The 16,813-nt window shown below is 54.3% G+C and overlaps 7 protein-coding genes across 7 annotated transcripts; 3 read left to right on the top strand and 4 right to left on the bottom strand.

Annotated features, from left to right (window-relative positions):
- Positions 1-317: 317 nt before the first annotated feature.
- On the bottom strand, positions 318-2,144 carry N7459_005392 (putative MFS transporter; the record flags this gene model as incomplete). Its single annotated transcript, XM_056944576.1, has 3 exons — positions 318-1,374; positions 1,438-1,684; positions 1,754-2,144. The coding sequence occupies 3 exons, from the start codon at positions 2,142-2,144 to the stop codon at positions 318-320; spliced, it is 1,695 nt and encodes a 564-aa protein (XP_056801459.1).
- A 308-nt stretch (positions 2,145-2,452) lies between these two features.
- Positions 2,453-5,188, bottom strand: N7459_005393 (uncharacterized protein; the record flags this gene model as incomplete). Its single annotated transcript, XM_056944577.1, has 5 exons — positions 2,453-3,860; positions 3,910-4,128; positions 4,179-4,849; positions 4,903-5,007; positions 5,060-5,188. The coding sequence occupies 5 exons, from the start codon at positions 5,186-5,188 to the stop codon at positions 2,453-2,455; spliced, it is 2,532 nt and encodes an 843-aa protein (XP_056801460.1).
- Positions 5,189-5,551: 363 nt separating this feature from the next.
- Positions 5,552-6,322, bottom strand: nctA (negative cofactor 2 transcription regulator complex subunit BUR6; the record flags this gene model as incomplete). Its single annotated transcript, XM_056944578.1, has 2 exons — positions 5,552-5,808; positions 5,890-6,322. 2 exons carry the CDS (start codon positions 6,320-6,322, stop codon positions 5,552-5,554), a joined length of 690 nt encoding a protein of 229 aa, XP_056801461.1.
- A 726-nt stretch (positions 6,323-7,048) lies between these two features.
- N7459_005395 (RING finger protein) lies at positions 7,049-9,414 on the top strand (the record flags this gene model as incomplete). The annotated part of the gene is made up of 6 exons (XM_056944579.1): positions 7,049-7,092; positions 7,145-7,254; positions 7,313-7,698; positions 7,753-8,014; positions 8,075-8,944; positions 9,023-9,414. The coding sequence occupies 6 exons, from the start codon at positions 7,049-7,051 to the stop codon at positions 9,412-9,414; spliced, it is 2,064 nt and encodes a 687-aa protein (XP_056801462.1).
- A 27-nt stretch (positions 9,415-9,441) lies between these two features.
- On the top strand, positions 9,442-10,092 carry N7459_005396 (uncharacterized protein; the record flags this gene model as incomplete). Its single annotated transcript, XM_056944580.1, has 1 exon — positions 9,442-10,092. One exon carries the CDS (start codon positions 9,442-9,444, stop codon positions 10,090-10,092), a length of 651 nt encoding a protein of 216 aa, XP_056801463.1.
- Positions 10,093-10,968: 876 nt separating this feature from the next.
- Positions 10,969-13,152, bottom strand: N7459_005397 (coronin; the record flags this gene model as incomplete). The annotated part of the gene is made up of 8 exons (XM_056944581.1): positions 10,969-11,145; positions 11,205-12,390; positions 12,448-12,551; positions 12,610-12,658; positions 12,709-12,851; positions 12,921-12,980; positions 13,040-13,068; positions 13,119-13,152. 8 exons carry the CDS (start codon positions 13,150-13,152, stop codon positions 10,969-10,971), a joined length of 1,782 nt encoding a protein of 593 aa, XP_056801464.1.
- Positions 13,153-13,802: 650 nt separating this feature from the next.
- On the top strand, positions 13,803-16,796 carry N7459_005398 (putative kinesin family protein (KlpA); the record flags this gene model as incomplete). Its single annotated transcript, XM_056944582.1, has 5 exons — positions 13,803-13,820; positions 13,886-14,018; positions 14,087-14,929; positions 14,983-16,547; positions 16,620-16,796. 5 exons carry the CDS (start codon positions 13,803-13,805, stop codon positions 16,794-16,796), a joined length of 2,736 nt encoding a protein of 911 aa, XP_056801465.1.
- Between the last annotated feature and the right edge of the window lie 17 nt (positions 16,797-16,813).

Below are 16,813 nucleotides of genomic sequence, written 5' to 3' on the forward strand. Positions count from 1 at the left end.
GAGAACTTCTCCATCGCGCCTGCGGTGGGGGAGAAGGGACAAGACGGGAAAGTTGCGCCTGGCAGAAATGCGGCCGTTGCATGTGAGAGCCACGTGACAGAGGTCCTATCAGCATCATTGTTATCATGCACTCGATCTAGTTATCTGTAGATCTCAATGCAATCATAATTGAGAATAGGAGATCAGGCAGAGTGACGAAGTGATACAGTGATCGAAATGTGTCCAATGCTATAGGTGATATATCATGAAATGCAACGCTGATCGTCGAAATGTCTGCAGGCAACTCTCTCTACTATACAAAATGGTGTATCTACATGCTAATCTGCCTCGTTGAACTCACCGACCACAAACTCCGGGTTGTGGGCAGAGGGAGGAGGCCGGTAATACCAGATGGCTGCTGCCACCATGCAAAACAAAGAACTGGTCATCATCCACGCTAGTCCAATCCAAATCCCGCCAAGCCGCAGTCCTAGCTGGAAGACCGTCGTGATGGAGAGACTGGCCACGACGCTGCCCACCGACTGTAAGATCTCAATGACAGTATACAGACGGGCTGTCTCATCTCGTTCGACGAGCGTGGTGATGATGGAGCGCGTGAGGAACACAAACCCCGATCCAGAGGTCTGGACAATCAGGCTGGGAATTAGGGTCGCGATCGATGGAGAGAGTCCAATTCCCAGAGTGCCAAGACTCAAACACAAAATGCTGCCTCGGGCCAGCCACAAGTCCTTCTCCGTTGAGCTGCATCGAGAATCCAGCACGCGACTCTTGAGCCAGGGAAGGCCAAATAAAAACAGTGGGATGGAGACGGTCGGACGGAAAGAGACGAGCATATTGGACTGTGCCAGCGTCCAGTGGTACCGGGTTGAGATGTACTGCGTTAGGAACCAGGACGAGCCACGACTGAGGCGGTACACCAGGAAGGCCGTCAGAAGCAGCAGTACCGGCTTACGGTTCAAGATGAAGAGATAGGGCTTCACGTAAAATTGATAATTAGCACGGCACTTAGACCACAGCGAGGGATGCTTTCGTGACGGATAACTCCACGACGAATGAGCCTCTTGGCCATTGCCAGCTTCCATATCATTGACATGATGGAATGAGCCGGACTGACGTGTTTGGTGAAACTCAGATTTGAATTCGCTGTCCTCGGTCAGCTCGGACAGCTCCACAGTGGATGCCTCCGAGCGACGGGTCGGTAAGGCGTGCTTTGTTTCAGGAAGCATCAAGATCAGCAACAAGCCACCGAAAACGATGCCAAAACCGATTAGGAGCGGAGCCCATGGGTTCATCGTCATCAGCCAAGAACTCAGGGCACTAGAGACAAAATCGGCCCCCATGGAGACAATCGCAAACTGGAAGAACAGCGTGGCCCTAAGACAGCATGTTAATTGGTGCCGGGAAACAAACACAACCAGAATCAAACAGAGCAATTACCTTTCCGACTCGGTAGTGACATCAGCCATCATCGTCCAGATAATAGCAAATGCCACGACGGGTCCACCGCCGAGCAGCCATGCCAACGAAGACAGCCAAATCGCGCGAAGAGGGAAAATATCCGAGAACCACATCACGGCGATGGTAATAATGGAATTGAGGGTGAATCCGGGTAAACCGAGAACGAGTGTGGATTTACGACCTCGACGGTCCGCCAGCAGACCATACGGGATAGCGAGGAGGGCACCTGAGTGCAATGGTCAGGTCCCCACGGCCTTTGGCAATGAATATGGAACGCGAGTGCAGTGGGACATACTCAGTAACCCATCGAAAAACATGTGGTACCCCTTGACCGCCGCCAACTCGGCCTGCACTTCCGCAACTTTGCACAGTTCCTCCGGTACTTGGTGATTCGCGCCAATCTTGGACGGATCCGCCTGTGTGTAGTACTGGCGACAGGCAATGGATTCCAAGATGCGAACCATGGGGCCTTCGAGGAAAGCAAAACCTACCTCCACAGCCAGGATCATGGCGAAGAGGGTGACCTTGAGGCGAAAGCCTATCTTGCTGGCCGAGGGGCCCAGTTGCGGCTGGCCAGGTGGCTTCGCATGGTCGTGATGGGCGCTGCCAGGGGCTGCGTTGGGGTCGGGGGTGAGGAACGGAGCATCTTCACGATCCTCGTGGTCGAACTCAGGTTCCGGGGCCATGGCGGACGGTCATGCCGGTTATATAAAATCGGGTGAGTGGAAGACTCGGGAGAGGGAGAAGAGAAAGAAGTTGACACAAATCAGCCTGGCCTGGCGAAGTCCACGCAATCCAATCGTCGCAGGCGGATCCGTCACCCTGTCTTGGCGATCGACCCGCTTTCAGGGGGGACCCGATAAGCGATAAGGCGATAGGCGATAAGTGATAGGTGAAATGGGGAATTTTCTAGAAGGATAATCGCGATAGAAGCACCTAGGTACATAGACTGAGTGTTTAAGAATAATAAACTATGTACACCTGTACAGTGTATTTAATTATACCCCGCCTCCTCGAAAAGACTGCCGCGTACTTGCACCACCGCTGACATCTCCAGCAGAAACTCATACAAGATCACCACGTTGGTCAGAACGTGGCCGAGCGTCGTGGCCGGCAATAGCGCGGGATCGGCGGGATCGGCATCTTGGACATCGGCGGTGACTTCCGCAGAATCCGGGCCTAGTGACGCCGCTGCGGGGGATGGGAATGGCGTGGCTAGTCGCTGGCGTAGAGTGTCTGCTCGCGCGATAGACGAGCCTCGCGAATCAGGTGGGCGCACCGACGACTCGCCCCGCGAGCCAGCTGCAGATGAGTCCCTAGGCTGCGGCGACCGGCCCCGAGAGTCTGGGGCAGATAACTCGGGGGATCCGGGGTATGAGAGTCGCGAACGATCCACGGAGGCAGGAACTGATGGTCCTGAAGGCTCCCGCGGGCAAGTTGGGGTGTGCGGGCGGTCTCCCTGGTGCAATAGCTCTCGTCGAGCTGCAACCAGAACATCAAAGTCGGGTAGGTCCTGCCGCCACCGACGTACTTGATCTACTAGTCGTCGCAGTGCTGCTGTCAAGGTTGGTGCAGCCGTAGCAGGGTAAGTGGGAGTCTGGTAGGCACAGCTGACTTTCTCGAGCCCCTCGAAGGTCTCCTGGGAGGCCGAGTCGTACAGAGCAGGATCGACCAAGACCCAGTTATCGAGGGAGAACAGGTGGGATGATGCCAAACTCATAAGTGACCCTGTAAGCGCAAGATTGACGATCACACTGTTCGTGAAGAAAGTCTCGACGCAACCAAGAAGGCCTTGCACGATGGGGTCATCTTGTTGGAGCTGCAATGGGAGAGGAATCGCATCCGCGGCCTCTGCGGTGGTTACAGGGAGACACAGTCGAGATTCGAGAAGCCATGTAGCATCTGCCACGTAGTTGTCGTAGGATTCGTGGAGAGTATGCTCAGTGATAAGGGATGTGCCGAGACTCAGAAGCTGTTCGAGTTCAGCATTAAAGGCACCGACAGACCGTTGCTGTACTGGTTGGGTAGGTATGGTGTGGATCAGCGCCCGCGCGAAGGGGTGGTGTCGCTGCAATACAACATTGAGCAAACGCAGGGTGGCAAGCACGGTTTGGCGGTTGGTGGACTGAAGCCCAAGTAGGCACAGGTCGCGAAGGTTGAAAAGAGAAGGGGAGGGCTGAGCGGCCTCCGAAGCCAATGCTGCAAGTACATTAAGCGATTTTCGTCGACTGGCCGACATGTCCATTTGTTCCTCCGGAGGAGGAGAAGAGGCCAATAAGAAATGCAAAATTCGGTGGACTAATTCGCCTTGATCGATCGAATCCAGGATACGACACAAGTACGTCAGTACGGCTGCTGTTGACCCGCCTGCCACATCGGACGATTCTAACAGGGAGGGATACCTAAGATTGATTAGCACTTGCCAAAGACGCGGGTAACCTGGGATCATACAAGAGCTGCTCAAGGAATAGCACCTGGAAATGGTCCAGCAGAGTATCGTTCACTTCGGCGGATTTGCAATGGTCGATAGTGTCTTGCCAGAATAGAAGATAAGACATGAAGGCGTCCATGGCCTCACCCAATGCTGGCTTCAGAGCTGTCTCCTCTTTGGCATGGTCGGAAAGGGCGATAATACGGGGGACATCGGTGTCGGTGGGCGCAAAGGACAGACTGCAGTCGGTCAGCGGGTTGGCATTTTGGCGCACGCATGCTAGACATACCTGCCTAACTGGCTATACAGAGCTCCCAAGCCAGTGGCCATCAGGGTCGCCAAGTCACTTTCAATCAGCCATTTCTCTAGATGTTTAGAGCGTGGTGCTGTTTCGATGAGATAGAGCAGTCCCGTACGCGCAAAGTCGCCTGCGCGGCCATCGTTGTGAACGTAATCTACGAGTAGATAAAACAATGGGAATTCATCCTTGCGAGTCGCGCCAGCAAACTCCGTGCCACTGGAGGCTGCTGATTCCCCATCTTGCGCCCGGGGCCCAAACCATGCAGGGAGGATGGCAGGTTGCATGCGAATGTTATTCGCGATTCCGAACAGTAGCTCCACCAGTCTGCCTTCGACTTCTTCAGATGACCTATCTGCGCGACGCACCATGTCGATTAGTGCGCGTGCAAAGAGACGATTGTCCACAACGCCATCTACCTCAGCATCCAGAAGCGTGTTGAAGAAGATTGTAGCAGATCGGAGAATCCCATCGTCGTAGTAGGATAGCGCTAGCTTTGTGACAGTCACGAAAATCTGCGAGGACGCCGCGTAGGCCACACAGGGGTGTGGTGCTGGCCCTCGGGATTCGTCACTCAGGATCGAGTTGAGTCGTTCGATGTAGGTACGCGCGTGGACGATGGACTGTTCGCCGGAAGGAGTATTGGTAGAACGCCATATTTGCTATATCCACACACTGTTAGTCAGGGCCGAGGCGAGCAGACTAGGCAACGTACCTGGAGGGCATTGCAGGCGCGTTTGAAGGCCGTGAGTCGTTCAGTAGGCGAGGAGGTCCGGGAGGATTTGGACAGCGCACGCGAGCCGCCGATGAGACGAGACCACTGCGATTGGATTTAGCAGAAGTTCGTGCCCTGAGAGTCCCCCAGCACTTACAAAATCCATCCTGTGAAAGCATGGTCTCCCAACCTGGGACTTGGAGGGGGAGTGGAAGGTGACGACGGGGTTGAAGGTCGAGTGGAGCCGGGTGGGAACTCGGTGTATCGCGTTGATCAGCCTCCACATTCTCCCAAGCGACTACTGCCGCCCGTGGACTCACACCACTTCCTAAGGCCAACGAAGCGTGGATCTAGATAGTAACCAGCTTTACAAGAGGCAGCCAGCATCACTCAACACAACAAGGCCCACTAAGGCCCCATTCGTTTTTGTTGGAAGTCGAAGTGCGGCGCAGCGCTCTACAGGTAGGGCTGCACCGAGGAGAACTATTCACAAGAAAATGCGCTATCAAATCAAGTCCCAATCCGCCCAACGCCCCGATGAAATCGCAGATAGAGAAAAAAAAACAAGATGTATCACAAGACCATCAATGCGCCAGTTGCCTTGTCCCATCTAGCCACGTCGTCAATCGTTTCCTTTGCGATGCCAATCTTAGTCGCTCTCTTCCTTGGGTCGCCGTCCGCCGCGCTTCCGCCGCCCTTCGTTCTGGTCGCTGCCGTCGTCTTCGTGCTTACGGCCAGTTGGTTGATCGGGGACTTTGGCAATTATGTCGGCCAGAAAATCCAACACTTCGTCTTTGGCGACCGCGTGTTTAAGATGAGTGGCAGTGACGCGCTTAGAGTTGCGGTCCTTGGCCTCCTGTGCCGCCTTGGTAACGAGAGAGATCATAAAGAGCTCTAGAGCCTTGGCTGTGAGGAAGGGAATTGTCAGCAATCGTCGGAACTACCGCGCGGCAGTGATAGCATGTAGCATGGGGGAAGTTCACTTACACACAGCGATCGGGGTGACCTGCGCGACCTTTCCCACATCCTCGTCGGCCTGCATGATGCGCTTGATGCGCGCGACCGGGAATTTGGTCTTGACCTCGACCCCGGCCCCGGGGCGCGTTTGGGGGGGTTCCGACATGCTGGGTGCGACGGCGGACATTGTCATTGCGGCGGTGGGATCGGAAATGGGTGCGTCCTCAGGCTGGAGACGCGACGACCGACGGGCCATATCGTCGTAGTCCGGCTGAAAGGGTGGCACGTACTGCTGGGGGAGGCGACTTGAATTGGGGCGCTGGTATGAGCTAAAAAACGGCGACTCGTCGTAAGAAGCGCGGTGGGTTTGAGGACTAACGGGCGCGTGGGGTTGAGTAGGATTAGGGGAGAACGGTAGAGAGGAAAAGTCGGGGGATCGTGGACGATAGTTCTCTTCGGTCATGCTGCGGCAGAGCGAGAGCGTGTCAAGTCATGGAGGGTGAAGCGGCGAGAAGTTGGCCCAAGCTCCCGGGGGGAAAGGTGAAGAGCGACTCGGGGCGGTCGCGCCCTATTTAAATTCCGCGCGGGTGGATCGCCCTGTTTTTTTTTTTTTTTTCCCTCTTTCACTCGACGTTTTGGCTGGATTTGCTAGACCTCCACTAGTTGGCCTGCCACCACTATAGAAGTATGTTTTTCTCTGGTTGTTCTGGTATGGGGCATGTACTTTATAGTCCTGTTCAATTTTCATTCTTTTTTCTTTCTCCACTCTTGTCTCATAGCACTTTTGATCCCAGTCAATGATGATGACACTGCCCGGAGGCGCAACACTGAAGACACCACACGATGGTATCGCAGTGCGCCGGTGATGGACCCGAAAAATAACTTGATCTAATCTGACGGCGGGGCCGGTTTCTATGATAATTTTCTATTTTTTATACTTATTTTTTCTTCCTTTGAACTGTGTTGGATCATTCTGGGATGGCTAGCTCGCGCCTAAACCAGTCTGAAATGACATTTTCTGCCTGCGGCAGCCATTTCCTCTGCCTGAAACCTGCCGCCGGCGGAATTGTTTCTCCGGCCAAATTCCATGTACCCCAAACGTGATGCTCATTTCGAGCAATCCCACGACCACTAGACGTTCCCACTGTGGTTGTCTGGGTCGTGAGTAGTTGAGCTTTCGAATCCAGCTATGGCTGCGGTGGATCCCCCGGCAGGTCTCCTGGACATCGCCAGGTAGGCACGCTACCGCGCGAAGGATTATCACTTCTCTAACCGACTCTTCCAGCACGCTCTCTCAGGATGAGATTCCGTTCAAATTGCGATGTGCCATCTGCAGCAAGCTGGCAGTAAATGCTTTCCGTCTGCCTTGCTGCGATCAATCAATCTGTGAGACCTGTGAGTAGAAGCCAACCGAATACTCATGCGATGACATGCTAACTTGACACCGCGTCAGGCCAAGCTTCCCTTCCGACCACCTGCCCCGTATGCGCACATTCTCCAGTATCTCCTGATCTGTGCAAACCGAATAAAGCGCTGCGAATCACATTAAAGGCTTTCCTGCGTACAGAGGAGAAGAAGCGCGAGAAAGATCGCCAAGCAGCAGCTGGCCCCCCTCAATCAACCCCCACGCCGGTCAAGAGTGACTCCCCGCCGGTGGAACCCATCAGCCATCAGAACGGGACCGCTGCGATTCCGGTTGAGAGGCCTGAGAAGCTTGAGGCCCCTCCTGCGGTAGAGCTTAACTCCGATGAGCCCCCAGCGGACACTTCCCTGGTGGACGGGGTGGAGAAGAGCACCGTGGACGCCACCGGTCTTGGAGTGACTGAAGCGATGACTACGGTATGAACCTCTGGCTGTGCTTTTTGAGGTCGTAGCACTAATTCTGCCGGCCAGCTCGAACCCGTTGAGGATAGGGTTACAGAACCCCCTAATGCCACCGAGGCAACCGCTCCCTCCACCGATGGAGACGCACCCGCGCCTGATGACTCAACCCCATCTACCCGTGGTCCGCAGGATACGTCGCAGCAAGCTGAGTTGACTACTATGAATATGGGTCCTGGAGGCTTCCCGGGCATGGGTTGGAACGGGACTGGCAATTTCGGTGTGATGAATCCGTTCATGGGCAATTCCATGTTCAATTTCCCAAATCCAATGGGTGTGTTGCAACTCACCAGGCTTTGCTATATCCCCTCAGTCGCTGACACGGTTCACCTAGGTATGCCCATGACGATGGACCCAATGGCCGCAAATCAGGGGATGTTCGGAGACTACGGAATGAACATGACTGGTATGGGCATGAACATGGGAATGAATGTCAACGGGCAGGGCATGTATGGAACCTTAGGATGGGACAACTTCCAGCAAAACATGTGGCAAGGCGGCCAAGATAAATTCAATCCAAATGCTTTCGCAAATGGCACCGGCCCTCTCCAAGGAGGAGCATTTGGCGGGTCTAATTCATCTTACCCTTCTAACGCGAACTTCCAGTCGGGTTACTATGAACCGGGGATTGGCCGAGGTGGCTTCCGGGGTCGCGGGCGCGGTCATGGTCATTTCCAGGGCGGCCCCGGTCGAGGGGGGTTTGGTGGTCCCGGGTTCTCTCTTGCTGCTAACCCTGGGTTCTCCAGCCAGTCAATGTCCAGTGCCCCAGGCGATTCTCGCCATGAAACCCTCGGTGGCGTTGATGAAGCCACCCAGGCAGTTGAGAATGATGGCACCGAGCCAGTATCAGATGCGAACGTTGCAGATGGAAGCGCAGAGATGCCATCGGCCGAGTCTGGCACTGCGAATAATCAGCAGCTACAAGGAATTCCTACTATTGACAGTCTAGATCAGCCTATCCCAACCGGGCCGGGTGGCCATCAAGGCTACATGGGACCAGGATATGGACGTGGTGGCTACATGCGCGGCGTCGGAGGTCGTGGCGGTGGGTTCTGGGGTAACCCGATGCCCCAGCACCCTATAGAACCACGAGGAGCTGGCGTGGAAGGTGCACCGGCCGCGCCTCGTGCAATGCGTCAGGGCCTGCCCAATACTAGTGTACTGCGACAACGCGGTTTCCCAGCCCAGGGGCGATCCTCGGGAGGTAGTAATACACCGGCGACACTGCAAAGGTAAGCGCAATTGACCCGTCTTTGGGAGTTAACTCCTGATATATGTACAGTAGGAACGTCGACAACCCTCAAGACCCAGCTCGATCTCGGTCTCCATCTAACGCTCCATCCGAACGCCAACGGGCAAACTCGCCTTCTCAGAAGCGAGATTCTCGGTCTCACTCACCCAGTGCACATCCGATGCCCGATGGCCGAGAAGGCGGTAGAGAACTCGAAAGAGAATATGCCGACCATGCACATGAGAATTACACTGAGGAACGCCGCTCTCGCTCGCCATCCCCGGTCTCTTCACGCCGGTCCTCACGACATCGCCATCGTGACACTGATCGGGACCGGAGAAATGGCATTCGTTCGCATAGGTCACGCCACCATCGCAGCCAGGATGATAGCCGAAGCCGCAGTCGCCACAGAAACGGTGACAGTCGCCGTACCGACCACATAGCCCTAACCGCGGAGAAGAACACGCTCAATGGCCACAGCCAAGCGTCTTCAGAGACCGGGGATCACCGTGATCTTGCCAGTCGCATCAGCAGCCGCCATCGATCCAGCAAAGACCGTCCCAGTCGACGTGAACACGGCCGGGAAAGAGACCAAGACCGAACTCGGGACAGTCGACGTCGAGACCGAGACCGAGACCGAGACCGAGACCGAGACCAAAATCGGGAGCGTGATCGCCGTGACCGAGATCGCGATTCTGATCGGGATCGTCGCCGAGATCGTGACCGTGACCATGGGCGGGATAGGGATCGCGACCGTGACCGTGGCCATGATCGGAATCGAGGAAGAGACCGTGAAAGGGATCGCAAACGATCCCGCCGTGACCGATCTGAATCCACCAATGCCACTGATCTCTCATCATATCCTCGCGCCCGACGTGTTAAGCGTGACGGTCGTGAGGACCAAGATCGAGACCGACATCCTGCACCTACCCCATCCGAACCAGAGAAAGACCCACACACTCTGGAGCGAGAGGCACGCAACCGTGAGCGCCTTCTGCGAGAAAAACAACGCCGTGAACAGGCGAAATCTGGCCACCGTCGTGACACTCGACAGGAACGCGTGGTGGCCGGCCGTCGCATCAACTACAAATACGAGGATGAACTCTAGCTCCAACCTCTGATGGATTTCGACATGTCGCATTGCAGCTGCAGATTATCATGGCACGAACGGCGCCCTGCTCTCCTTTTGCTGATTCCCAATTGCCTTCACCTTCATGTATGTCCTTACTTCCCTTTAGGGTGGTTCAGTCTGTCCAATCAGTGGATATGAATTTGTCGAGGCTACGCTGTCTCTGGTAGATAAAACTGAAAATATGACGCTGATTTATGGAGTTCTGTTCGAGGTCTTCCATCCCCCTTAGATATTCTCGCTCTATTTATTTCAAAATAACAGAAGTATTTTTTTTTTTTTTTTTTCTTCTTCCTTTTTCTGGAATGGTTACTCTAGAGGGGGATAATAACAGACGTTGAAAATTTGAAAAATCTTTGCTGGCAAGGTCGTTCTGGATGTTGAACAAGGTTGCAAGGTCGATAGAAGTATCCATGGATATATATTGATTTTAAACGGCCGGTCCACGTTTTTCATCAACCAAACCTATAAGATCAACAATGGATCTATGAAACGCTTCAACCAAAACAAGACTCGATAATCACTCAACAATGTCCAATATATTTTTTATCTCTGCGATACAATTACCAGGGTGTTCCTATGCTCTTATTAGGAATCTATGGATGGTTCGAGGTGTTTACTGATTACGCTACCTGGTGACGTGACCTCATGGGGCAAAATCGTTGAAAGAATGGTTTACACAATTGGATCTGCTTTTAAAGGTCATCTATTGACAGATCCGCTAACAAAAAAAAGGGACGAGTTCACATATCCACATGGGGCAATACATCTTCCTACATGTCGAATCACTAGGGATGACATTTCAAGCTCACACTGTTGCCTCCAACACTGTACCTAAGTGCAAATGTACGACAAGATGTATTGAAGGTTAGTTCAATTTGCTTTTTAGCGCTTCAATCTCCGCGGTCAGAGTCTGCATTTGCTGTGCCTGTGAGGCAATCGTCCTGGTCTGCTCGGCGATCAGGTTCTTGATATCTTCGATGTCACGGTTGGCGGAGGTGGCTGGCAAGGTCGGTTCGCTGGCCGGTGAGGAAGCAGGGGGAGTCTAGGACAGATGAGTATTAGTGCTTGACGAGAGGGGTGGCGGTGACTGGGATCGCATACAGCAATGCTGGGTTGAGGCTTGGCCTCCGGTTCCTTTGGACGCAAGGGGCTACTGACTCTAGGCGACGAGGATTCGGCAACAACAGGACGAGCAGATCGCTCGGTCGGCTTGGGAACTTCATCGAAGCTGGAGTCGTCATTGTCTTCCGTAGAATCCGTCTCTTCATCATCAGCAAACTTGGAGACCATGGCCGCCATTGAGGCACCCTGCTCTTTCATGGGCGGAGCGGGACGGACCACGGCGGTAGGTTCAGGAGTAGGTTCGGGCGCCGCCTTTGCAGCGACTGGCTCAGACGTCTTCTTCGGTTCGGGCTCGGGCTCAACAGGCTTGGGTGCTGGGGCGTCCATGGTACCTGTCGGCTTCTCCTGCACGCCAGAGACTTCTTTTAGACCCTGGCCATCATATAGGCTAGCCATAGAGATCTTGGGCGGAATTGCCTCCTTGCCACCCAGCCATTCGGACGGGCCCATGGCAGGAGTCAGGCCGATAGTGGGAGGGTAGATGTCATCCTGGAAATGTTCGGCTCGGCGAGGGACAATGAACGAGATAGGCTCAATGTAGCTGTCATTGACAGTTTTGAAGGCCCGGGCGACCTCGTTTTCATGCATGTTCACACCGCGTTTAGGCATGAATGCGATGCCTCTTTGAGGGTCGGCAGACTTGTACTCCGACAGGAACTCGAACTTGTCGTTCTCCAGTTCAAAGTAGCGAATATTTCCGTCGCCTCGCCCGGCCAGATACAAGCAGCTGGTGCCATCATCCCAGAATGGCATACACACTCCAGAAATGGAGTCCAAGGTCTTGAAACCGCTGATAGGCTCGCGAACAGCACGAATATCCCATAGGGCCAACTGACGGTCACTCATCTTGGAGAAACCGGTGGTTGCGATCCGGTCGCGCTCTCCTAACCACACAGTACGACTGTTCTTAGCTCCCGTGTGGCCATTGGTCTCGTGCGCTGGACGCTCCTGGCGCACATCCCAGATGCGGAGCTTCTTGTCACGGGAAGTGGTGACCAACAAAGAGCCGTTGGCACTCCATGACTGCGACTGCACAATGTCACCAATGTTCAGCGTCAGTTTCGGCGCGCCGGCCTCGATATCCCAGATCTTCACAGTGTAATCGCCTGAGGCCGTGGCCAGCACGTTCTCGGCCGCGGGGTTAAAGAGCACGTGGCCAATCTTTCTGCAGGAAGGGTCAACAGACTACCCTGGGATCACTAGTTCGCAAGGGATAGTTCACTTGGGATGGCCACTTAGCTTGCCAACAGGAGCGATGTCCTGGATATCGTCGGCATCGGCATCAGGGCGGACGGTGAAGTTCTCTGGAACCCGCCAGAGGAAGACCTGGAGCCTGTCAGCAACAACTTCATTGAGCCTTCCCGCATTATTGTTGGCTGAGTACCTTTCCATCGTCGGAACCCGAGGCAATCAGATCATCGTTGAAGGGATTCCTGGCAACGTCAGCATGGTGGCGTGGGAATTGGTTGGCGCGAGACCGTACCAGTCGGTGTCAAGAACCACCGCTGTGTGCCCACGGAACAAAGGAATACGGTCTGGCAACTTGCCCCGTTCCTCAAGAGGAATGACAGCGAACGCTCCACCACCACCGGCTTCCCAATTGACCGCAATGTGCTTGGGGTTAACCTAGTTGGAGGGACCGTTAGATCGGTACTGCTGCGGCGAAGGTCAGGGGCGGTGGCGCAACGGACGGACCTTGACCAGGTTGGTATCCCACGCATTTCGCGAGACACGAAGGTTATCGTAGCATTGTTCCTGCAGCCGAAGTTAAAAAGCTATGTCGAGGGCGACCTGGACTCGAGTCGGCGGAGTACCTTCTTCGTGGAACGCCCGAAGACGTGGCCTTCCCAACGGTCAGCGGGCAGCTATCAAGCGCGGGAACAAAGTACTTACGATACTTCGAGGAACGCACAAAACGCCCAGACATGGTCGGTACTGAGAGCCAGTAAGAGATGGAGGAAAGTATAGGAGAGTCGGGGGTGAAGACGAAAGAGAAAGACCCGGACAGAGCTGTTGGCGAGCCCACCAGGGAATGCGGGAACTGGGGCGCTTTGGGTGTTTCAAGCGGGCCGGCCGAGTGGAGTCCGCGCTGGCGGTTCGATGCTTAGTGGTAGTATTTGCTGTAGTGCCTCAATGGCTTCGATAATGATGGCTGCCGTCCACCCGAAGATGAGACACTCGGGACACGACGATTGGAAAACCCACGATTCCAATCTTGTCCGAGGACACGAGTCGAGTGTCGCGAGTATCGCAGCGGCTTTGTTTGCATGTCTTCCTGTTTGCATCCCATGAGGCTCACGTGCCGTACATGAGATGGTAATCCCGTGACCCTTGACAGACGCACTAATACCGACTTGGGTGAGACGCATGTGCTGAGTCAGCGTTTGTTTACCTGCCGGTCTCTCCAGAAACCGGAGCTTGATGCTCTCCCACTGGCATGTCCCCTCTCTCACCATTGCATATTCATCTAGAACCACCCATCAGGCTGTTGAGACCGTGGCAGGACGGGAGCTTGCTCGTGAAGTTCTCGCCCGAATTCTTTACTCTCCCGTTACCTGGCGAACCACAAACCCCACCATGGAGGATGAGAACATGGTAAACAATGCCTAAACCACCTATCGCAATGCAAGGGCCAAGGACTGACTTGACTTGACCAACAGACTCAGTCCCGAGCATCGACTCGGTCGCGCATCCCACAGGCAGGTCTTCGAGAGATGACTTCGGCGACAACCAATTCTCGCTCCGGCTCTGGCATCCTGCCGCCTGGTACCATTGCCAATAAGGCCTTGTCACGTACGCATTGCGCGAAAGCCTAGGCTCAGTCATTGATGCATGAAGCCTTGTACTAACGTAACGAATAGCAACTCGCCCGAAGACTGCCAACACCCTGGATACCAAACGGCCAGGAACACTCACTCGACCAGCTGCTCCCGCACCAAAAGCGCATACTCGAGGCAATTCCCTCGCCTCATCTACGATGTCTCGAACCGGTTCGACCACCTCTCGGTCAGCCCATGGATCTTTCTCCGCTACCGTTGGCTACGGATCCCGTCCCACTTCGGCCATGTCGCGCCCCCAATCATCCCTCGGTCCTCGCCGGCTTAATGGACCCTCGGTTCCCCGTCCCGCTACCTCGTTGGATACTCACGCCGAAGATGGTGCCAGTGTGCTCGGAAAACGGAAGGGTATGCCATCTTCTTCAGTTTCTGTCAATCGTGCTTCTTCTTGCCCTGTTGGATCCTCTCTGGAAGCACACCCGAACACACTATGGGAAGATACTCTATACGCGGGGGCCACTGCTGGTCTGGAAAAGGCTAGTTTTGGTCTCCCGTCAATTGCAGAGTCCAGTGTCGATGTAAACTTGGCTCCTAGCTCTTCCTCTGGCATCTCAATGTTGGAATTCAACCCTCAAAATCCCGTGGGACCTGGACAGTCACCAGGAATTCCTATGATGAGTCCGCCTAAGTCCTGCCGAACTCCCTCTGTCTCTCCCCAGCGAACCCCCAAAAGGCCACGCACTCCGTTTTATCTGACCAAAGATTCTGCAATTACAAATTTTGACCATACTCTAGGCGCCGAATGGGATCAGGAATCCAAGGAGAAGTCCATGGACGAGTTCTTCACCGCATTTATGACTCGAATGAACCAGCAGGGACAGAACAGCTTTGGAATGAAGGAAACCCTGGAGATGTACAAGACCCGAAGTGAGCAACACAAGCGCTCCTTTTCTGAGTGCCATCCTAATCCTTTCATCTAGTCAGCGAACTCGAAAGCTCCCGCGAGGAATCCAATAAAACCAATGTTTCCCTACAAGTTGAAACTGAAACGCTTAGAAGCCAACTCACTGCCGCGGAGACAGCGTTGAAAGATGCCAGGCGAGATCAGGAAATCGCCATGGATGACCTTGATCGTCGCCAGCGTATTGAAATGGAGTCGATCCGCCAGGACAGCAAGAAAGAACTGGAGTCACTAAGCTCTCGTCATCTGGATGAGATTCGTGAGTTAAAGCGGAAGTTTGACGGCGAGGTTGAAGATGAGAAGGCGAAACGAGTCCGAGAGCTGGGCCAGCTAACTTCACAATCTGCACTGGATACTCAAAAAGCGCAGATTGAGCTAAACAATAAGGACCGTGAGCTCGCCTCTCTTCGAACTGAATTCGAAGCATTGAAAATGGAGATGGAACGTGAGCGCAAGATAGTCCATGACCTTCGGCATAACCTAGACAGGGCCAGCGGTAACAGTGTGACTTTGGAATCCACAATAAGAGCCCTCAAAGCTCGGATTGAATTCCTGGAGAGTGGACGAGAAGAACAGTCTCAAGCGTTTGAGCGTTGCAACCAGCAGATGATGGACGCATTGTCTGAAACTGAGACGGTCAAGGAGAAGCTGCGTAAGGAGGAGACGCTTCGCCGCAAGCTCCACAATCAGGTGCAGGAGCTCAAGGGCAATATTCGAGTGTTTTGTCGTGTCCGTCCATCCCTCAACAGCGAGCCGGCGTCGGCCTTGACTCCCATGCAATACCCCGACCAGTCCGACGATGCGAAAGAGATCAATATCATGGGACCGGAGGAAAAAAGCAGCCTCGGCACTGTCAGTCGCAAAAACAACAATTTCTCCTTTGATCGGGTTTTCGGCCCCTCAACTCAGAATGGTGAAGTCTTTGACGAGATCAGTCAATTGGTCCAGAGCGCACTGGATGGATACAACGTGTGCATCTTTTGTTATGGCCAGACTGGAAGCGGTAAAACCCACACCATGTCTTCGCAGGACGGTATGATCCCTCGTGCAGTCCACCAGATCTATGAGACAGCCCAAGGCCTGGAAGAGAAGGGCTGGCGGTACACGATGGCGGGCAATTTCGTCGAGGTCTACAACGAGAACCTCAACGATCTACTCGGGAATCCGGACGAATTAGACAAGAAGAAACTGGAGATTCGCCATGACATGCAGCGCGGCAAAACCACCATCACCGACATCACCACAGTTCCGCTGGATTCGCCGGAGATGGTCGAGTCTATGCTTCAGCATGCGTCGAACAACCGCTCCGTGGCTGCTACCAAGGCCAACGAGCGTTCCTCGCGATCCCACTCGGTCTTCATTCTGAAGTTGACTGGCGAGAATTACATCACCGGCGAACGCAGCGAGGGCACTCTCAACCTGGTTGACCTGGCTGGCAGCGAGCGCTTGAGTCACAGTGGGGCCACTGGCGAACGTCTCAAGGAGACCCAGAACATCAACCGTAGTCTCAGCTCGCTTGGTGATGTGATTGCTGCGCTTGGTCAAGGGAAAGAGGGTGGTCACATCCCCTATCGCAACAGCAAGGTATGCCTTTTTTTCCCTTCTAGGTTCTTCACTTTGGACGGGGAGGCTCTTCATTGCTAACAAACCGATCAGCTCACCTACCTTCTTCAATTCTCGCTGGGTGGAAACTCGAAGACGCTCATGTTTGTCATGGTCAGTCCATTGCAGGCACATCTTTCCGAGACCTTGACCAGCTTGAAGTTTGCCACGAAAGTGCACAACACCCACATTGGCACCGCCAAGCGCCAGGCGCGTGTCCGCGATGTTTGAACATTATGATACCTCTC

Source organism: Penicillium hispanicum (assembly GCF_028827665.1).
Source record: "Penicillium hispanicum strain IBT 35686 chromosome Unknown utg000004l_segment0_segment0, whole genome shotgun sequence".
NCBI classification, from domain to species: Eukaryota; Fungi; Ascomycota; class Eurotiomycetes; order Eurotiales; family Aspergillaceae; genus Penicillium; species Penicillium hispanicum.